This window comes from Aythya ferina (assembly GCF_964211825.1).
Source record: "Aythya ferina genome assembly, chromosome: 5".
Lineage (NCBI taxonomy): Eukaryota > Metazoa > Chordata > Aves > Anseriformes > Anatidae > Aythya > Aythya ferina.
Genome location: NC_140301.1, coordinates 1,573,061 through 1,594,503, shown reverse-complemented (window position 1 = coordinate 1,594,503; position 21,443 = coordinate 1,573,061). Strand labels below are relative to the sequence as shown.

The window sequence follows — 21,443 nt, the reverse complement described above, 5'->3', positions numbered from 1 at the left end:
TTAAGGGAACAAATCATGATTAAGTAAATTTATTATTAATCCCTTTTAGTGACATTTGAAATGTTCATGGACCAGACAAAATGGGGACCATTCAATACAGAGCAATATTTTCACGTGTTTTTTTTCTCACCACAAAGCCAAGCATATGTTTTAACACAATTCCTTTATGTTTTGTCCCTAATTCACATGCACACACAGACTTTAAGACCAACTATGACCACCTACAGTGGGACTGAATTTAATTGCATGGACTAAAGAAATGCCAACCGTACCTACATCTAGAGTGAAATTTTCCATCCATATTTTTCCAGCTGGAAATGTCACCTCAAGAAACGTTACACATCTTCAGCAGGAATCTCTTTTCAAAACAAATAAAGTAGCTTTAATAAGATCAAAATATTCTGACTTCACTTGTGTGAATAGAATAGTTCAGTTTTCTATTTCCACATTTAAAATTTGTGACACATAAAATCAAAATTATAAATATTTAATGATGTCAAAGTGGAAGTAAGAAGAAAATTTATAGTATTGCAATGAACATATGCCATAGAGCCTGCATGCATATTCAACTTTCACCTGGGAATACCGAAAATCTCCTAAAATCAATTTTATTATTATGTCTAAAGATTTCTTGAATTACTAGAAAAAAATTGCTTGTTCTTCCTGGATGCAAAAATCCACATCTTCCTGCAAACACCCTCACATCAGAAACAGCTTCATGTTATTTGGGTTTACAATGGCAGCTACAGACCTCTCCTCTAACCCAATATGGAAATTTGTTATATCACAAGGAGTGAAAAATAACTCCTTGCAGGTGTTGCTAAAATTAAGCTGTTACTGTCCAGTTACAGTAAATGGCTAGTAGACAGAGGACCACTGGTTTCCACATCATTACCACACTGTGTTAGATTTCACTCCTGCTGTGTTAGTCTTACAGCTCTGGGTCTTCATAGTCAGTAATTCAGTAATTTTAGTATTTATACAAATGTAAAATGTTTTGCTATCTTTGAACAAAAAGCAGCACAAACTCAATTATCAGACACTTTGGCACTTACTAGTTGAAGACTAGGCATGACACATTAGCTTGCATCACTACCCCAGTGTTATAAATGAGGTCCCAATTCAATCTGGATTTTGTAATATTTATAAAACAAATATTTCTAAAATGTATAAAAGGCAAGTAAACAGCGCTGGGTGTGCGGGGAGTCTACGCTCCACCAACACGCACACACGAACATCAAACATTCTAAATATACAGAACATTGCTTTACATACTAAAGCCGAGTGTGCCTATACATATGTACTATCAGGAAAGGTAGCAAACAATCCTTTAAGTTCCATAACTTAGTAAAATTGAGTACGCCTATACACAGAAGGTAACAAACAATCCTTTAAGTTCCATGACTTAACAGTCTCCATTTTCCATTCTTCGGGCCTTATGTATCCCGTTCTTCCCGGATCGAAGAAAAGCATATCCATCTCCTTTTCAAGGCCAATAGGCCTGGGTCCAAAGGCACGTCCAGGTCAACAGGGGGCGTAACAGCAAAAGCCTTCGATGGCTGTAGCAGCAGAGGGGCCGATGGCGTAGCAGTCGGGATCAGTAAAGGAGCCTGCAGCTCCCTCACTATCTGGCAAACCACATGCTTCTGACTGTGGTCGCACATGTCTCTTTAAGGCCTCAGAGATGTCTCTTTAAGGCTTCAAAGATTGCTCGCCAGGTGCCGAGCAATCCCGCTGCAACCTTGTCGCTTTTAGTTGCAGAGTCCCACACCTTGACCTCAGTTTGGTCCCATATTTCAGGCTCATAAACTGTCCAATTGTTAACAAGGAGAATAAGCTGTAAAGTTACCAGGACAGTCTTTGTTCCTAAGGACGTATGATTCCCCATAATGCGCAACTGCTTACCAGAGAGAGGCAGTTGTCTGCACGGGTCTGCTTCTCTCAGCTTGAGCTTCTCTCCAGCTCCAGTGCGCCTGTTTCCAGCGACTTTCTGTACAAGCTTCTTTGGACAGTTTGCTGAGTTTGGCCGAACCTATCTTCATGAGGCAATCAAAGTGCCTGTTCCCGTCCTGGTCTCCGTTCTGCCAGCCTGTTCCTCTTCACTCCTTTTTCCTGCTTCTTTATTGATGTAACTTCATCGTGTTACCTTTTTTTTTTTTTTTTTTCCATCTTGAGGGCAGTTTCCCCTCTTATACCCTTCTCTCCACAGCAGTTCTTTTCAAAACAACTTTTCATTGGTCAAACAACTTTGAATGTAACAACAGCAAACACCCAGAAACATCCATGCCTTAACGGCTGGAGAACAAGAGAACCACCTGGAGAACAAGAAACCGGAGACTGCATGGAGTCTCCTGAATCACCCTTCTTTGTTCCCTCTAAACTCTTTTATATTCCTGATGGCCTCGTCGTTAAGAGTCTAATGTTATCTCAACCATGGGGCTTTCCAACCCCCATGGCCACATTCCTAGATCTCCCCCCCCCCCCCCCCCCCCTTTTTTTTTTTAATATCAACCATTTTCTCGATACGAATTACCACTCCATATATAACACCAGCATGCATTGTGTGAGCCAAGAACATCTTTTTCTTCTTCCCAGATCCTGCAGGACAGGCAGAAGAGGGAAAATCCTATCCTAGGCTTCTCAAAGAAGAGCTCTTTGCTAGGAAACTAAACCAGAAAATCTGGCCCTGTATAATTAGACAACGTTTTTGTTGTTTGAATTATATTCTGTTTAAATTTGCAGCAGGATCTGCTCTTAGTAATTACTTGGAAACATACTGAGCCAGGAGGCATTCTACTCACTTCTTTAAAGCACATGGCATTCTATTCACTACACAATGCCACCTGATTTTTTGAATTCAATATACTTGAAGTGTCTAGAGTCTCCAAATAGCTGTATGCATTTATTCAATCTGAAAGCACCGCCTAAAATAAATCATGTTTGAGGAGAGATTAGAATATATTTCTCTTCCCCCTATTACCCTGGATCCATGGGTCTCTGAATCTTTTGATGCTCTGAATCACCACTGTAATTCTTGTAAATATGAATGCTTCTGGCCTAGGAATAGAGAAGGTATGGGGAGAGAGGAGGGAAGAAGTGGCATGCATGCGTCAGCTTACCTACATTTGCAAATAAAATATGCTTATTATGTTTTGTGATACTGGTTATCCAGCTGAGAAACTGAGATTTTTTTTATCTTTGTTGCAGTCAGAGCTTTTAGAAAAAAAGACTAGGGAGATGTATTTTAATTGCAAAGCAGCCTTACACTGTCAACATTGAGAACGTCCCTTTAAAGTTAAAGGTTTTTGTCTTTAATGTGATTTATCTGTATATCTCACCTCTGAGTGTTAGCCTCATTTGTTTTGCCTCTCCTACACACCTGAGCTTACTTTGTTTTCTTGGACCAATTCAAAAAATTCAGAAGCATTAGAACTGTGGAGTACAGAAGACATGTCTGCATGGACAAGTAGATGTTTTATGAAGAGTAAGATTTCTGTTCCACTACACAAACTCACGTCTGAGTAGACCAATTAAATTTTTTTTTTTTTTTTTTTACTGAGAATTTTGTCTTTAGAAATGGTCAGGATCTGCAGAATCCCTTCAAAGGAAGGGTAATTGCTGTCATTTCACCCCCACACTGACATCCCACCTCCCCTCCATTCCCTTTGCAACCTTTGGTTCACCGTCAGCCCTGAGAAAACAGCCTCCTAGAAGCACCACACAACTGTTACAACCTGGGCTACTTAACTCTGCTTTATATAGAAGAGACCATCTAAATGCTCCTGTTTTAACAGAGATCTCATCCTTCTGACTGTTCCTTCTCACTTAAACTCTTGTCCATGAAGGATGTTCCTCAGGAAAGGGATTTTGTCCCTTTCAATACGGCCTTGCCATTTCAGCTACTCTTACCCTATTTTAAATAGTAAAAGGCTTATCACACATCTGTTCACAAAATAAATAAATAAATAAATAAAAATTGACTGTAGATAGCAAGCTTGTAATAGTTTATCATTACAAAAGTTTGTACTTTGACCTTGGTGACTATGCTAGCTCAGGTATTCTACAGACATCATGCACAAATCAGTGAGAGCTTACAGAACAGGTTACTTGCACTGATACCATGAATGGAATAGGCACACAAAAACTGATTGACATCACAAAAACAGAGCTGTGAAACTGCGCTCTTCCATTGCTCCTTTATCTGAAGCTCTTTGTTGCCTTCCTGTCTGTTCTGAACCTGTAAGTGCATGATTTCTTTTTCACCAGCAACACTGAATTTGACATACCTATATAAATAGTAATCTGAAGTTATTGTATTTTACAAATTGAACAAAGTGTGTTTTTATACCTTATCCTTTCTTGATTATTTGGCACTTTCAAAACTGGTAGCAAGTCAGAAACTAGGAAGTACAAGTGCCTTATCTGAAAAACAAGATCTTCAGACGATGAAAAGTAAAGAACCATTAGTATTTCACTAAGACCTAGAGAAAACAGAATGCAAAGTTAACAGAAGAGCAGCTTCTCACTGTTCTGTTGGAGCAATGCCTTAAGTATTTAAGATTATATCTTAAGATTTTAAAAAATAGGGGTGGTACAAATTGCTAGATGAAGAATAATTGTGTTCTCTGCAGTAAAATACTGAATTTCAAATTTGTAGACAACACCCCTCTGGAGAAAACATACAAGTAATAGTAAATAAGAGCTTTACTTAAATAGCTGAAATGTTTAAATCAAAAGCTAATTCTTTTAATGAAAAAATGTACTTGTCACAAAAACGTAAGATAAAGAAGGCAAGTATAATACTTTCATATTACCTTTGTTATTTTTGAACTAGTGTTAAATTGATTTCTAAAATAGCAAGAAAACATGGAAGTACCTTTACTTTAAAGATTAAACTCTTTTAATGTTGGTTGATCTAAATCCATCTAAGCTTACTTCAGCTCAACTTTGCTTCTCTTTCCCAAGAATAAAGTCAAAATTCTTCTAGCTACACAGAAATGAAGACCTGACAGGTAGACCTTGAAAATAAAAATACAATAAAAAAGGGTTTAACTTGTATTAAGTTATTAAAGAACTTCAACATATCTAAGACATACACATGACATAAAACCAAGGACAATTCCTACAGTATCATAGATGATCAGCATTAAAGTTTTTACTGTTGACAAAATCTTTCCCTACTGACTTGACCTTCCTTTCCAATTACAGAACTTAACATTAGTGTAAACTAAAACGCAGTCACTGAACTCCAGTTATTCAACTAAGAATCTAATTAAACCATTCCCATATCAGAAGTTATGAAAAGGTATATTCGTAACAACACCTCTTAACTGGCTGATGATGCAGACAGAATATAGCACAGAGATGTGCAGAAGGCTTGTGGATAATAGAGATCTCAGTGAGGTAATCAAGCATTCTTTATCTGTTAGAACTGTACTAATTTCAATATAGCAGCATATTTCTTTCCAACCCACTCACTACATTCTAGTATTCTTAAATAACAAGTTAGTCTTAACCTCCAGTAAATGCATGTAAATACATTCCTTTTAGTTTGCTCAGCAGTGAAACAACAAGGATGTTTTTGTCTTATTAACTTCCTGGTGTGTTTTTTCCTCCTGATTGCTGGCACTGGATTCATGCGTGTGTTCTGGAAAACTCAGCATCTGAACCAGCTTTCACTGTAAAGAAACAAGGTGAATTAAGCAGCATACGAATGTAGTTTAGGACATTAAATATCTGACTTGGTGAAAACACTGTTTTCCCTTTCCTGGGAAAACATTAGCCCTGCACTAAGACGCTGTTTAGAGGATCCAACTGTTTACATATGCCTTGAACAAATGCAAAACCATCACCAGTAGGTTATAATGCAGAAAGCACTCCTGTGTTATCATCGCTTGTTCTAATTCTACAAGACACACAGAGGTTTAGTCACTGTTCAAGGCAGTCTGCAATCTTTCGCTACCTAATAAAGAAGTGACTAAGGCCAGAACTGAAAAAGTGCTCTGTCTGTATGACATACACGCATGCTGAGAAACTTTTATCTCCATCTTGATGTCATATTATGCTGAGACAACTGGCTCTTTTCATCACAGGTTTCTCTGTCCAAAGACCCCCAAGAAAACTGTAAAATACCTATACAGCATTGGAGAGGAGAAGTGGGAAGGTTTTCTTGAGGGGTGCAGTGGGACGAGGATTTCAACATTTCTTTGTCTATGGAAATACTGATCATAGGGCAATACTTGCAGAAAGAACTACTGGATTCAGAAAGCTTTTATCTGTGAACATAATTATTGCATATTGCTTCAGTTTCCAAGTTGATATTAGAAGCTCCCTTATTCCTTAGGCTTCCCTCTCTGAATTCATGTCTCAGGCCTTAAGTTTTCATTTACAGTGTTGCTACACTAGATGACAAAAGAGACTCTGTACTGCCAGTATAGATATTTATTCCAGTGGCATTTAGCTACTAGTAAACAGCCTGAGACACCCTTATGCAATTTCCTGTTCTTGTCAAAACTCACTCTGATTCCAGCACCAAAACAGCTCACAGCAGAATCAAGAACCTCCTGCTTGCAAGGTGTCTGACACCCAGAGCTGCCTATGCGATTCAGTACATTATGTTCAATTTTCTCAGCAACAAGACTATTGTGATGAAGAAATGCAGCAGAAGTGGCTTTGCTTCAATTTAACATTAACGTTTTGGCATTTTTATAAGATTTTCTTATCAAAAGCTGTCTTGATTATCACATTATCTACTTCAGTACCAAGCCTTATTGCTTCTAGCTTCTCTCCTATAAAATAGAAGTGTTTTGTATCTTCCAAAAATTTCTTTACATACTGAAACAAAAGAAAAATTAGGTAGTCTATACCTTTTAAAGATGTTTGTTTTATGATCAATGTCATGAACAGAAGGGTTTTTGCTCACATGCATTGCTCCCATTCTTTTGCAAACTTTTTGTATTTGCTTTTCATTTTGCCATGCCATTTTCTGTACAGTTCTCTATCATCAAGCTAAGCTTCAAATTTACATAAAATAAATAAATTTAATTCCTTCTTCTTGCTTGAACTGGGAAAGTTCAGAAAAGAGGAAAGACATTAAGTTAAAATGAAAATGCAGTATTTAAAACATTGTGAATTATATCACACACTGTAATTCCAGTGTTCATATACAGCTATGATTTGCTGTTCCCATACCTGAAATTTGAAATATTCTTTCCATTATAATGGAAATGGATTTTCTGATAATGCTACAATGTTCATTACGAACAAGGAAACCTTGCTAACATGATGTTAAGAGCATAGTATTAAAATAGAAATAGCCTCTCTGCGCGTAGAGATGTTAATCTACTCACACTGAACCTCTTTGGATAGTGATAAAGGAGGGTCTAAATCTGCTGTCAAGAAAAGGTCATTAAGTCATTCAAGTCATAAGGTGGTTTGTTTATTCTTACAAGACAAAGTTATGTTATAAATTTAAAGAAGCAAAAGGACATGAGGATATTTCACTGCACGATTCTAACATCTAACTTCTTTTATTCTATACATACATCTAGATTGCAATAGAAAAGATTGCCCGACCTACTTTCAGTCTTTAAAAAATAAAGGTTTCCTTCTCTGTGTTCAAAATGGCAGCATTCATCTCTACCCTGCCTCAGGACTAGCATACCTGATACAAATCTAAGTTCAAATACTTCGGCTATGACAAAATGTTTGCTCAGAAGTACTAGATAACTTCATTAAAAAGAAGTGTGTAAGTAAAAGTATTCCCTTCCCCACTGCAAATGTATGAAAATGCAAGATAGCTAATGGAATGTAAGTGGATAGTTCAAAACTACACATCTCATCTACTTAGAAGATACAAGGCTGCAGCAACACTCAGGTACATGAAACATTCTAAGTATTTAACAATGACAGTTAGGGAAAGAACATGACCTAACAACATAACCACATATTTGAAATCATACTTCTCACAGCTCCAGACTTTATACAGCTAAAGTAAGTATTGTATAAGAAATGCTGTCTACTGTTTTATTTAATGTCTAGCTCTTTAGTTCTGCCTGTGAATGTCCCACAGGTATTACAGTTTTAACAAGACTTCTTCATACTGTACGCCAGTACCAAACTAACTCTGTGGTTGAAGTGGCATCTTACATAACTTCTGCTTTACAACTTAACATTGCCTGGAAAAAAAAAAAAAGTCATTAGGCAATTCTCGTGCAATGAATGGCATTATTCTCAGACACATGACATATTTGAAATAGCCAGCACAACATCAAAAGTGACTAGTAATTACTCTGAAGTTTCCCAAAATTCATCTTTTGTTGGAGATGAAAAAAGCCATCCTGCTTAAATTGTTACTGCTTTCATTCCTTCCACTTCCTAAAATTAAAACAAAGCAGCTCATTACTTCATCCTAAGGAAAAGCCATGGCCTGAGCAACCAAAGAACAAAAATCTACCTAGCAGTCTGGCTTTGAGAATTATCTTATGCTATGAATTTCTTACTTACAAATATTAAATCATGAAAACAGCTTCAAAACATTTTTCAGTGAACATTTTTGTTCATTTTAGTGTAGAAGATTTTGATTATTTGTTAAGAGTTGCCATGTCAATTTTCAAAAGAGGCACTGTAAAATTGCAGTTACTGCTGAGGAACATACAAACGGACTCTAAAGGTCATTTAATCTACTTTAGCTCTATAGAAATGTGGCAACCAAGCCTTTGTGATTGCAGGCAATAACTACCATCCCAAGGCTGCCAAGAATGTGAATGTTTTTATGAGGTAGTAAAAGCTTCATTAATTAACCGCTTCATTCCTGAAACATGTAGTATATTAGTCATTCTCAATAAATTCAAAGACATTAAAATAAATAACATGAGAATACAAAGAGAAGATTAACAAAAACCAGGTCATTATAGTTTCAGCCTGTCTTTGGAAAAATCCAGGACTAGCAAGCACAGGAAGAGGCTGAAGTAGCATCAATAAAATAAGGAAGAACAGAAAAAAGAATGGTTGGGATATTATCAGAAAAAAGCATGTAACGGTCAGGCCTTTATTTTTCCTAGAAATCAGCAGTCAGGAAGAAAAAAAGTAAAAGAAATTAGTATTATCCTGTTATCTTTATTTATAACTTGAGCAGTTTTGATGAGATAACCTTCTGATGATCTTTATCCATTTCAGAAAATGCTCCTAGACAAAAAAAAAAAATCCTAAATTCACAATACGTCTTAGATCTTGGATGCAGAATAGAAAGTGGGCTTCACAAAATGCAAGTTCTCCCGTACTTGGTAAACCTAGGACATCAAAAACTTCATGCATGCTTTGACTTACTCTTGCCATAGTAGACAGTATTCCTACCGGCAGACTTGGAATTTGATTTCCAGTAAATGTTGCCATTACTGGTACTATCCAAATTCAGTTCTACATAGCTTTTAGTATTGTAAAACTGATTTGGGCATCTTAGTATAAATCTTTGTTACCTTAAAGAGTATAAAACCAGCATACATGCAAAGTCATAGGGAATGAAAGATGCACATTTCCTGTGCCAAGACGGTCATGGATTCACTATGTAAGAAAAAAAAAAATGTAGCAAATACTGCAGTATCCAGCATCTTGTATCCATAGTAGCATAGAGACCTTTGTAACTCACACACCCCTGCATTCCACAGATGCACCCCACTGCACTAACCAGACAAACAAAAAGTCCAATGAACCCTCTTCCTTTAACAGCACCACATAAAATAACCCTTTGCTGAAGAGCCAAGCCCCATGAATGGATTTGAACCGAATCCAAACAACCTGGAATTTGTCTCTATCTGGACATATGCTTACATCTATCAGGCCCACTTAACAAACAAGGCTTAAATCACAGCTGATAGGCAAGCATCTGTGCATGTAACCTGTAAGAGTTGGCACAATTCATTGCGAAGAAGTAACAGTACAGAAAGAAATTAACATCCCATGCTAGCAGCAACTAGGAGACTGAAATTAACATACACATTTCAGAGCCAGTTCTGATCAGAATGTTGAAGAAACACATCTGCTCTCTAAAGGCATATTCTTAAAAAGGCAGTGACAACAAACAGGGGCAGCAGTTACAATTCTTTTTTTACTGTTTTCTCATGTTAACTCAGTCCACCTAACAGATGTATTGCATGCATTTAAAAGAAAAAGTCAATAAAAACATTAAAATTGAAATACATGCAAACATGACATTGTTTTTAAGAGACTACATTCTTAAGACTCACTACCTACTGCTTTGCTTTAACCTTTCACTTCTAGAGGCTACTAATTCCACAGGATAATTTTATTGATGTAGACTCCACATTCTGACAAACTACTTACTTTCAGCTCTGAATGCAAAACACCCATGATTCTGATTCAGTCAAAAGCCAGTAGTATTTCCTCATATATGACCCAAGCAACACAGGAGACAACTTGCTGGGAGATTTTTACCAGTCTCAAGATACTATGTACACAAGTTCCTGCCCAGCCTGACTCACCCTGTGTCCACACTAACACTCCCCCTGCCAGAGATGCAGTGCTGGCAGCTGCTCAATACTGGCAGCTGACATTTGAAATACTATGCAAGACCTCTGGCGGCTCCCTCTGCTGTTGCCAAAGGTAAAAAGCTACATTAATTCACGCAAGGAAGTTCAGCAACCCCCAGAGCAGACTGTGCCTTACAGCCTCAGAAAGCTAAAGATGTTTAGAGGACAGCTGACTGCAAAATGAGGATGAGGCTGAGCTGGGAGGACCACAGAGCCAGCCACAGGTTTTAATATTACTTGTTAAAACAAGTAATATTCATATTACTTGTAATATTAAATATTAAGTAATATTAAATGCCACCTGAATTAATCTAAATGGTCACTGGGAACCCCTGAAGCAAAACTGAACTATTCAACTCCCCTGGACCCAAGGGCAACTACAAATACTGTGAGTGTCTACACTGAGGGCAGCTCCATATGAAGCTAAGCTGTTCTGATTTTTGCACTTTGCATTGTCCTATTTAGTGCTGCCTTTGCACTCTTAGGGTAACTCTCCTCATGTGTGTAAGTGTTTTAAAATATACCACCCATGTCACTCTAAGCTCTTTCTGAACTTCTGACGTAACAGGACCATTTCAGTGACTGACATTACCAGCATGGTATGCGTTCAAGGCAACTCTTTCTTTTCCTACACATAAGCTTTTGCTATGTTGCTGATCATGGAGATGCCTTCCCCCTGCCATCCCCAGCCATAGAGGGGGGGGGGGGGTTAGATACCATACCAGCCCAGATTCCAGAAAGAATATATGAAGTAATCTCTACTGTCTTGCACGTACAGAGAGACTGCAGATTTCCCAGCTACTGAACACATTTTAGACAGAAAAGTTGCAGCCTGGCTGTGAGCCTAAGCCAATAAAGTCAGTGTGAGATTTGTTGGGTTCCCTCAAATACCACGATTCCAGCCCACATCTGTTTCCAGACTCACACCACAAAGTGGAAATCAACCTGCTAGTGCATGTTTTACTCCCAATAACACCAGAAACATTTTGACAAGTACATGAAGAGCTCTAACCCCTGGAACTGTGTTTTGTTCAGACTACTGGTGTTCAAAACTACCCTGTAGTTTTAAGTACATGTTGAAAAGTTAAGCTGATGTAAATTAATGAAGGAATTCATGGTCCTGCAAAATTCTGTGCAGGATTTTTATTTCTCTTAAGAACTGCCATTTCATTTTCGAACCCAGGTGAGAATTCACAAACAAGATTAATGCTATCACAGAAAACTAATATCCTAAGCTAATATCTGAAAACTCTGTCTTGAAACCAAAGTAAGAAAATAATATTTAACAAAATATCCGTGAACATTGGCTGCTGAATAATAATTAAAATAATTCTCTACTGGTTTTGATTAAGAAGATCTTGGCACAAGCTAATGTTAGAGAACAGAAATGTACATGTATGCTCATAAAGATTAAAGCAGAATGCACAATTTAAGAACAGCAGAACACAGTGTTTATCATTCAATTTAAAACTGAGTGTTTTTTCTTAATGTTGTGAAGTTTAATTTCAGAAAGCTGCTTGCCTACCAACCTACTAGACTCAGGAGTACCTGTCTTTCTGAAGGCAAAGTACACTTTTTCCATAGCATATCTCCCATTTAAGGCTTACATTTTCCCTAGCACTCTCCACTCGTAGAAATAGATTTTTTTTTATTTCCCAGAACTGTGTATACAGTTCTTTCAATGTGGAAAACTACAGATCACAGAAAATTAAAGATGCCTTATATTTAAGTACTTTGACTCCCACTCTTGAGCCTCAAAATATTCAAGAAACAATCCAAAATGCTAGAATATATATAGAATAATATATATAGAATATATAAAACCCCCTTTTTAACAACAATTGCGAGAGAATTAAAAGTAACAAGTGTTCCTTTTTTAAATATCTCCATTTGTTCTTTAGCCTTTTACTTGCCTGTTTCATATTTAGGGAGCTAAGATCCAAGAAATAAAAATCCAGCAAAAAGCACTTTTAAAGGCACAGAATTCTGTAATTGTGTCTTCTTTACCTTGCATTAATTCTACTTGTTCACCTTAACTCCTTCTTGTTCTCCCCTCATCAATCCAAAGGATGATTTAATTTTTTTCTAATTGAAAGGACTGGATTGGGCAGGCAGTGGGCAAAATAATACCCTAAGATTTTCAGAGAAATTCCTCACAATTTTCATGTTCTGCAACAGCCAAGTAACAAGCAGTGTAATTAATGGCTGGGTTGATATCCTGAACATTCACACATCTCTTTCTATCAGTAAAGGCAGACTTGCCAAAGATTGAAAAGAGGAGAGGCTTTCAGCCAGTTTTCCATAAAGTGCTGAGACTGCGGAAGAGGTCTAAAAGAACACTGTATCAACATTGGCCATATTTCTTGTGCTAGCACATACATCTATGTCATTCTGATATTCATTAGCAACTTGTGAAGATTTGAAAACTTCAGTTTGTTGTTGTTGGAACTTTTTTTTATTTTTTAACACAAGAATACTGCAAATAAGGCCAGCAACCTCTGAAATAGGAAATGATCTTCCACCGACAGCCTATGTGAAAAATCAAATGTGAAGCATTTCAGAGCAGATGTCAAAGATAACCATTTACACAAGCCTCTTTACATAGATGTTCTATTTGAAAAAGGTAGGATAACATTATCTGGGGAAAGACAACATCAGTTTGTATTCCAACATCTGCTTGTTTTCTTAATATTTTACACCCCCAGCATTTTTGGCACACCACCAGATGTATCAGAGTAAGGTAGCAATACTCCCTCCATTTAATTTTTGAAACTTCTTTCATTACTTATCAAGTCTTGGACTTGAGTGTTGAGACATGAGCATGTGCATTCTTACAGAGAAGGAGAAATGATTAAAGCATAAACTTTGAAGAGGCTGTGGAGGTGGGAGGTAACCAATTCCCACAGGCTAATTTAAGTTCACCATCACTTATAATAAAGACCTGCTATTTAGTATTGAGTTTTTGTAACTATATTTCCATAAACATGATGCATGCATTACTGTGATAAGGTCTGTATTGACTAAAACTAGTGAAGTGTCACCAGCTGAAATCTGACACTTCAGCACTTGTGACTCTCATTAATGCATCTCTGAACAATAGTTTGACAATTGATAGCCTAAAAAAATTGACCTGTAATCACAAATCCAGCATGCTTTTTAGTATGATATATTGATTTTTTTTTGTATTAATAATAACCTGTGGTATGCTAAATCAGTCTTTATAAAGGACTAGGAGATTCCCTTCATGAAACCTGAGTTCTGAATATTGCTCTTTAATTAGGCCCATGTAAAGAGATTAAACACTCTAACATGCACAAATTACAAGAGCTTCTGGAGATTTAATTATTAACTAGAGATTATTACTTCATTCAAGATGTTTCATGTACACATCCTACATTAGATGTTTGTATAAGGTTGGCAAGAGCATTTCTTTAAAAAAAAGAAATCCTGACTCTTACCCAGTAGACATGTATTTGTGGTTGCTATCTCATTATCCCAACAGAGCAATATATTTTAAAGTCATTGAGTCCCATGGCTTTGCCCCTTATTAAGCTCAAATGACAGGGAAAAAAAAAATCATAACACTTCAGAAAAAGAACTTTCAAATATACCATTTCTGAAAGCTTTTGAATACCTAATGCAAAAGGAAGAATCCCTCAAGCTTCGGAATTTTTCATCCCTTAAAAGAGACACATGCCAAAAAAGTAACACTAAACTCAACATTCAGATGATGGTCCAATACCATTGCTGGTGCCACCCAGTACTCTGATGATTTTATCACCTTCTATTTCAAGTTTATGCCTCTGGTCTGGCTTTTCAACTCAAGTACCTGCTTGCTAATTTCATGGATCTTTGGATACCACTGGACAACAGAAGATCACCAGAAAGGCTGTGCTTCGCCAAATACCTACAAACATTGATAATATTTTTTTCTGCAATTCTACCTTTTCTTCTATCAAGATAAATGCAAGAATCCCCCTTAAAAGAAAGTTAAATCATTTTAATCAGCAATACAGCTGAATTAATAAAAAAAATCCTCTTCTCTAGAAGATGAGTTCATTAATTCTATACTTGCTTTCCTATAAAAAAAATCACAGTTTCCCCTCTTTTAAATGGTTAATGCTGTCTATGCAACCCTGTGCTAACAAAGTATCCATAAAAGCAAGGGACTCACATTCTTCCCATACTGATACTGGATTTCATTGTAGTAGTGCTCAAATGTCTCAGAAGGATGAGGGGCTTTAAGGTGCTACATGTTTTAAAACCAGAGGGCAAGAGTTCCTCTCCAAAGGGCCTACTGGCCTTTACTGTATAAATAACTTGACCCCATTAAGTTATATAAACAAAAACACATTGAAAAATTATTAAATGTAAATTTTCACCAAAGGGATTTTTGCACTTATTTCCAGGAGCAGAATTCATGGAAACTATGAAACATAGCATCTATTACAGCACGCTTCTAACATAAAAATAAAACTACTGACATTGCTATTGTCAGAAATGATCTCTTTGAAGGGCTTTTTTTTTTTTAATTATTATTTTTTTAAGTGTCCCCAACTACATATTGACTGCAAAACATGCTGCTTAGCTCACCTTCTGGAAGGCAGGATGACAGAAAGGAAGCCAAGAAGTTACACACTGCAGACTAAAAATGAAAAAGGAGAAAAGGTCACTTAATTGTGTTTTTTACAACAAACTTCCATCAGTCTCCAATACAGTAAGATTCAAAAATTAGCCCCAAATGTAAAGTTTCTTTGCAAAAAGATAAAAAAAAAAAAAAAAAAAAAAAAAAAAAAAAAAACTCAATTCTGTACATTTCCACAAGAGGACACTAAAATAATGAGAATAAAGTATTTCTCAAAAAAAAAAGTCCAACTATCACGTACAAGTCTTCTTCATTAGTTAACTGTCTTCTACCTCAACTATTTCACAATCAAGTAGACAATAAAGTATAATTATTTCTCTTTTAATGCACATTTTATTTATTCTAAAGATTAATATTTGACTTTTCACGTGCCTATGCGTGAAAACCAGATATATTTAGACCTGCTACAGACAAAAAAAGCAACAGTTAACTGATACCACAGAAATACCCTCTTCTTCCTTTTGAAAGTGTTCCATTATCCCTGGATTGACACTGCTTAAAGTGAACACACACTTGGTTTCACAGCATGACTCCACGAATAACTTCTCGGCACCAAGAATAGGGCACGCGTATTAGCAGACTCAGGCCTAATCTCTTCTGCTCTTCCTTCTGCTCCGCCAGGGGGTGCGGGCAGCCATGACCGCCCCTGGGGCTGGGGCAGGGCCGGGTGGCTCTCGCGAGAGCGCCGCCGTCGGCCATTTTCTCATTGATTGGCGCTGGCGGAGGGGGCGGGGGCCGCGGTGCTGCCCTCGCTGGCTGGGGCGGAGGAGGAGGAGGAGGAGGAGGAGGATGAGCCGCCCGCATCCCCACGCCTCCCGCTGCTGACGACGGCGGCGACGACGCTCGGCTCTGCCTGCTGCGGGCCTAGCGCCGCGCCGCGCCACCGGCCATGGTGCCCAGCGAGGAGAACCAGCTCGTCCCCAAAGAGGTGAGTGAGGCGGGGGGGCCGCGGGCAGGGCGGGCAGCGGGAGGCGGCGGCGGCCTCTGCGGCGTCTGGGGGGCCTGGGGCCGGGGGGGAGGCCTGGCCCGGCCCGGCCCGGCCCGGCCCGGCCCGGCTCTGTGTGCGGAGGAGGGAGGGGAGGAGGGCCCGTCTTTGTGAGGGGGCGGGAGGTCCTGCGCCCGGGGGTAGCGCGGAGGCGGGGGGGAAGGGGAGAAGGCCCGGCCCGGCGGGATGGCGGCGCCTGCGCCCGGCCACGGCTTGGGCTGCCCCCGGGGTCGAGATCTGTCCCCGTCCCAGGGCCTGGCTGCCGGGTGCCCGAGGGAGGGGAGGGAAGGGGAAAGGAAGGGAAAAAAGGGACCGAAGTGCTCGATGGCAGCCAGGCGGAGGGAGCTGAGGCCCGAGTCAGCCCCGGCTGGTGTTTGCGGCAGGGTAGGCCCCTCGCCGCCGCCTTGTAGCGGGGAGGAAGGGAGAAGGTTTGTGTTTGGTCAGAGGCTAAAGATAAGAGCCTGCGTGGAAGAGGAAGGCTAAGCCTCTGTCCTGCAGCGATAGGCGAATGACGCGTGTCAAGTAGGAGAGATACTGCTCGGGGAAAGGACTCCGCGAGCCGTGCTGTGACACGGGGGGGAAGGAGTAGTGCACAGGGGAGCGTTAACAGAAACTTTTGTTCACGTGCAGGTAGGCCTACGTATTTATCTGACTTTTCGGTTTTACTTTTCTGCTAAATTATTCAAGCCCTTCTTGCTGTTGAACACCGAGTGTCACTGGTCTGGGAGGCTTTGTGTCAGGGGTAAGGGCTTCAGTTTTACAGTGTTTAGAAAAACAAAGTGGTGATCATTAAATGGTATTCTTGGGAACAACCGTGAAATAAAATTCTGAATTTCAGACGCAAACAGAATTGTACAGGTAAGTCAGGGCAAATGTACCTCTCGAGTTTTTTTTTTTTTTTTTTTTGTGTGTGTGGTTTTTTTTTTTTTTTTTACATCCTGAGATTCAAAGGACTATATTAAGCCTTTTTCCTGATAAAAGATCTCCAGAAATGTAAGGGATGGAATGTAGTAGCTAGTATGCTTAAATATTTCATTAAAAAAAAATCCAAAAATTTAGGAAAAGGGATAGAAAACAGGAGCTAGTGTACTTAAGTTATTTAAAAAAAAAAAAAAGTAAAAGCAAAGGAGACTGGCAGGAAAAACCTTGTGGCAATTGTAGCTAACTGGAACAGCAAGGTGATTAATAGAAGAATTTAGCTGAGGCTGTTTCCTTAGTTATATGTATTAATAGTATCCCTGTTGGCTTTAAAGCTGTTTTCAGAATGTACGTATGATTCAGATGGGTATTTTTAACCGACTCATTGGACTGGGATTTTGCATGCACTTCTCTCTGCAGAGAGGGGAAATATGGGTAAAAGAAGATGAATACTTAAAATATATGTGATTACAAATATGGATATCTTAAATATGAAATCGATAAACTTCTTAGATAGTGCTACTATGAGCTACTTAGTGTGTTTTTTCATGTTCTTTATTGGGCCCCTATGCATTTTATAAGTAACTGGAATGGAGCAATGTTAGTTCTGTGAGACTTTGGAATTTCTAGAAGCTGATGGTATTTTCTCTGAGAATATAAGAAATCAAACTGAGGAGAAAACCAGATTATTTGCGTTAAGCCCCCCTGATGATATACATTGTAAGAGAACTTTCTTCAACTTTTCCAGTGTTTTTCAGTATGTACTCATTTTATTTCAGTGATAGAAGTTTAAGAAATATTATGCTACAGAATTCATGTTAAGTCCTTTTGAGATTCACTAATAATCTCAAAGCAGAGAATGCTGAGTTACAGATAAACAGAATTCTTCAGGTCTGAGTTCTCAACAGCCACCTTCTAAATATTCCTATTATGCCATTAGCAGCAGCTGGAGGCAAGGCAGGTCTTTTGGAGTTTCAGTTCTACCCTTTGGGAGTGGATAAAGGATTACAGTTTCATGTTTTTGTCCCTTCCCAAAGGGATGAGTAATTATCGCTTGTATAGCTGGTTATCTTGTCCAGTTTCAAAGATTCAGCTGGGATGTGAACCAACGTCTGCCAAAGATGAGTACACAACCATGTTTTTCCTTTACTTTCCAGTGTAAAGGAGCAAGAAAAATCTGATGTTTGCTTTATGCTGATCTGGGGAATGACTGATCAATTAAAGGAGTGGATGGGAAAAAGGATTTGGTTCTTGTCTAAGGCTTCTGTGAGGCCACAGTAGATCTGGTAATAGGAGGAATCTGTAATGTTAACAGCCTTTGTTGGAAGAATAGGAAGAGAAGTATTAGGTTGTTCCGAAGTCTTTTGTATATCTGTGCTTATAGGAGCTCAGATGGTTGTTTTTAAAGTATAGTAAATGTTTTCATTAGCTTTTTTAAGGAGTAATATTGTGTTTTCATGGATACAAAATGCTTGTAGTTCCACTACTGCCCTTTGAATATCTTATAGTAGCATAAGAAAAATTTTCTTCTGGGCATTGCATAGATTCAGCCTGCAATGCTAAGGTACAGGTAATCAGGGCTTAATTTTCTCTTGCTCGTAACTTTGGCATAAAGTTCTTCATTTGGAACAGCTGTACTAATGTACTTTCTAATAGCTGAGTGTTGTAATGTTTATATTAAGATTTTTGTCCACGCTATACAGGCATTTAGTAAATTAGTTCTTGCATTCCTGCCACTCACTGTTAACACTTTCACAATTGTTTCAATAGTTGTGTGACCAATGATTCCTTATGATGGGGGAAATAAGTATTCCTCTTCTTGAGACCAGGGTTCTGTACAAACTGTTCCATGATCCCTTTCCTTTCAATACTCAGTTCCTTTTCTCTCTTCATCTGAAAAAACACTAAATCGAGTGTTTTATATTCATTAAAACTGAAGTCATTGGGTCACATACAGGGCACCCTAGTAGTAAATGCTAAACATTCTTTAAGAATTGCTTTGCTATTTGGTGTAAATTTCCCCCCCCATTAGTTTAGTGAAACAGTTATCCAGGGAGGAGAGGCATATAAAGATAGGTATGGAAGCAAGAAAATGGTGCTATTAGAAGGGTAAACACTTTAATGACTTTCTGTGTTTGAGAAGTAGACCTGAAACTTACATTTGGCAAATCTACCTCAAATAGAGAGAAATGGAATATTCTTATCAACACAGTTGGCAAGAAAGGTAGCAACACAGGTTTGTTTACTGACTTACAGAAACTACTGTTGATGTAGTTTCTGTAAGATGTATCAACTTACGGAGTATTGCCCAGGCTCATAGGATCAGTCAATATAAAAAGTGGGTTCTGTTGTGAGCTTTCTGAAATGTCTGTGCCACTAGTTAAATGCTATGCAGATTCTTTCTCAGCAGGTTCCAGCATGAACTATCCAGAGTAAACCCGTCAAAATAAGAATATATGGTTTTTACTTGCTGCCATTTATTCAAAGATAGTGTGAAATTTTTCAGCTAACTAATGTGAGTCTTTTCATCCCTACACTAATTAATCCATTTTTATCTCCCACATTGAACAAATAAAAGATGTTTCTTGTTGGGTATCGCATTAACTTTATTAGAAGAACAGGAATCAGAGTAAGATATTTTGCGCTTCTTTTAGTGAAGGGACGTTCTTTTCAGTGTTGATGACACCTGGGTTCTTTAATTCCGCTGTGTTAAGATACTCTGCAAGTAACTACCGCTTGAGTAGCTTATCAGTTTGTCCTTACTTTCTTTTTTGTGTGCTTTGGACGTAAAGTATGAAGGTATGATTGTGAAAATCTGACTACTTCATTGGCCAAGCAAATTGGGAAATGAAATTTAGGAAACAAAATCCAAACAGAAGTCCATTGAGTCATTTGTTCCTTGCAAACAGACACTATCTGTGTAATACTCAGTACTGTAGATTGGTGAATAAGATGTGAAAGTAGCATGCAAGGTCTTTCCATGCTTAGTTCAATCACTGAGCTTCTCGGAGTCACACATTAGTTCTCCTTGCTGTATACATCTGGGTATGTAATCTGTAGTACAAGAGAACTTATCAGGATGATTATCTAATGGTACTTTGAGATCATGATAAGTTTTTGCCTAAGAGGTAGCTACTCGATACTGAAACCTCAGTCTGTAAGTGCTGCTGGCTAGTGTGGGTCACCAGTGATTAAAGTTGCTAAATCAGTTGAGTAGTACCATCATTTTTTGTGCAGTTATACACTGCTTATCAAACAAGTAATAGACTTCCTTCTGAGCTGTGAAGTAATTACGTGGGGGCAGAGAATAAATGTCTGCCAGTATTAAATTCTAAACGGTCTTCAGCTCAGAATTTCAGTATACAAGAAAAAAACTTTAAACGCTTTGTTAGCTGTCATTCTTAAATAGGTTAAGTCCGATAATTCCGTTTTTCTGTTTTTAAAACTGAAGTACCTGTGGATTTAGATCAGTGTAGATAATTTTCTTTAAAATAAGAATCTTCCTATTCCACAGATTAATAAGTGGGGTAGGAAGTATCACTGATAAATGACAATAAGTCATTCAACTTCCTTTTGCTGATATTGTTACTAACATAAGGAACTTAAGCAGACCCACACCTTGACTTTGTTACCTTTGACTTGTAGGTTTTAGTCTTGTGTGAATTAAATCATCAGTCTTATTTTAAAACTTTCTCCCAGTATGTTTTAATGGATACAGTAGTGCCCAAAAATGTGTAGTGACTCATATATCCAGCTCTGCTCCTGTTTTATTTGGAAATATTTTGGGGTTTGCATAAGAAATTTAAGCATGAAAGATATGTTGCTAGAAAACTGAGCGATTGAGTTACATGTTCAGTCTTTTAATTCGGTTCAGAAATGTCTTTTGTTCATTTTGCAAACGCTTCAAGCTGTTATTTTACACTTTACCCTTTTGAAAGTGAATATGGTATACTTTCAAGTGAACTGCTTATTTAACATTTTACTGTATATTTCTTGTCTTGAATAAAACAATATTCTCAAAACAATGCTGTTGCAGTATAACTGAAGTATTGGTACCTGGAAATACTAGTACGTCTTTACGCTTTTCTTGTAAGCTTTCAGGTAGAATGGTATCCAACTTGATCACAGTTTTAGGCACTGTGAAAGTGTGTAGTGTATTCTTTGTTCATGTTTTTGCAGTGTTTGGCATGCAGTCAGCTTGCGTCAAACAAATGATGTTGCTCAGCACTGGCACTTGAAATAACTTCTGAAAAGGATGTGTCTGTGTTCTCAAAGAATTAAGGGATAAAACTGGTAAAAATCACTCTACTGAATTCAGTCCGTGAGGATTGTGACTGCACTCTTTGTG

The 21,443-nt window shown here is 38.1% G+C and overlaps 2 protein-coding genes across 40 annotated transcripts in view; one reads left to right on the top strand and one right to left on the bottom strand.

Annotated features, from left to right (window-relative positions):
* Positions 1 to 16,021, bottom strand: part of LOC311437052 (uncharacterized protein) — a 57,562-nt gene extending 41,541 nt beyond the window's left edge. For 5 of the 36 annotated variants that reach the window (XR_014693230.1, XR_014693232.1, XR_014693234.1 and 2 more), the window contains exons 1-2: positions 15,706 to 15,884; positions 15,141 to 15,192 (exon numbers count right to left, since the gene is read on the bottom strand). Coding sequence is in view for 5 of the 36 variants with exons in the window: in XM_084519854.1 (XP_084375980.1) it covers positions 15,141 to 15,192; positions 15,630 to 15,668 (91 nt within the window). In the remaining 31 variants the exon portion in view is untranslated. The other 31 variants (XM_084519852.1, XM_084519853.1, XM_084519856.1 and 28 more) reach the window with 22 other exon arrangements.
* USP47 (ubiquitin specific peptidase 47) overlaps positions 15,970 to 21,443 on the top strand; it is a 51,755-nt gene continuing 46,281 nt past the window's right edge. The window contains exon 1 of one of the 4 annotated variants that reach the window (XM_084519776.1): positions 15,970 to 16,120. In XM_084519776.1, the coding sequence (XP_084375902.1) occupies positions 16,082 to 16,120 (39 nt within the window). In that variant the 5' untranslated portion in view covers positions 15,970 to 16,081. Of the gene's footprint in view, positions 16,121 to 16,675; positions 16,808 to 21,443 lie in introns of those variants that run through there. The other 3 variants (XR_014693216.1, XM_084519775.1, XM_084519777.1) reach the window with 3 other exon arrangements.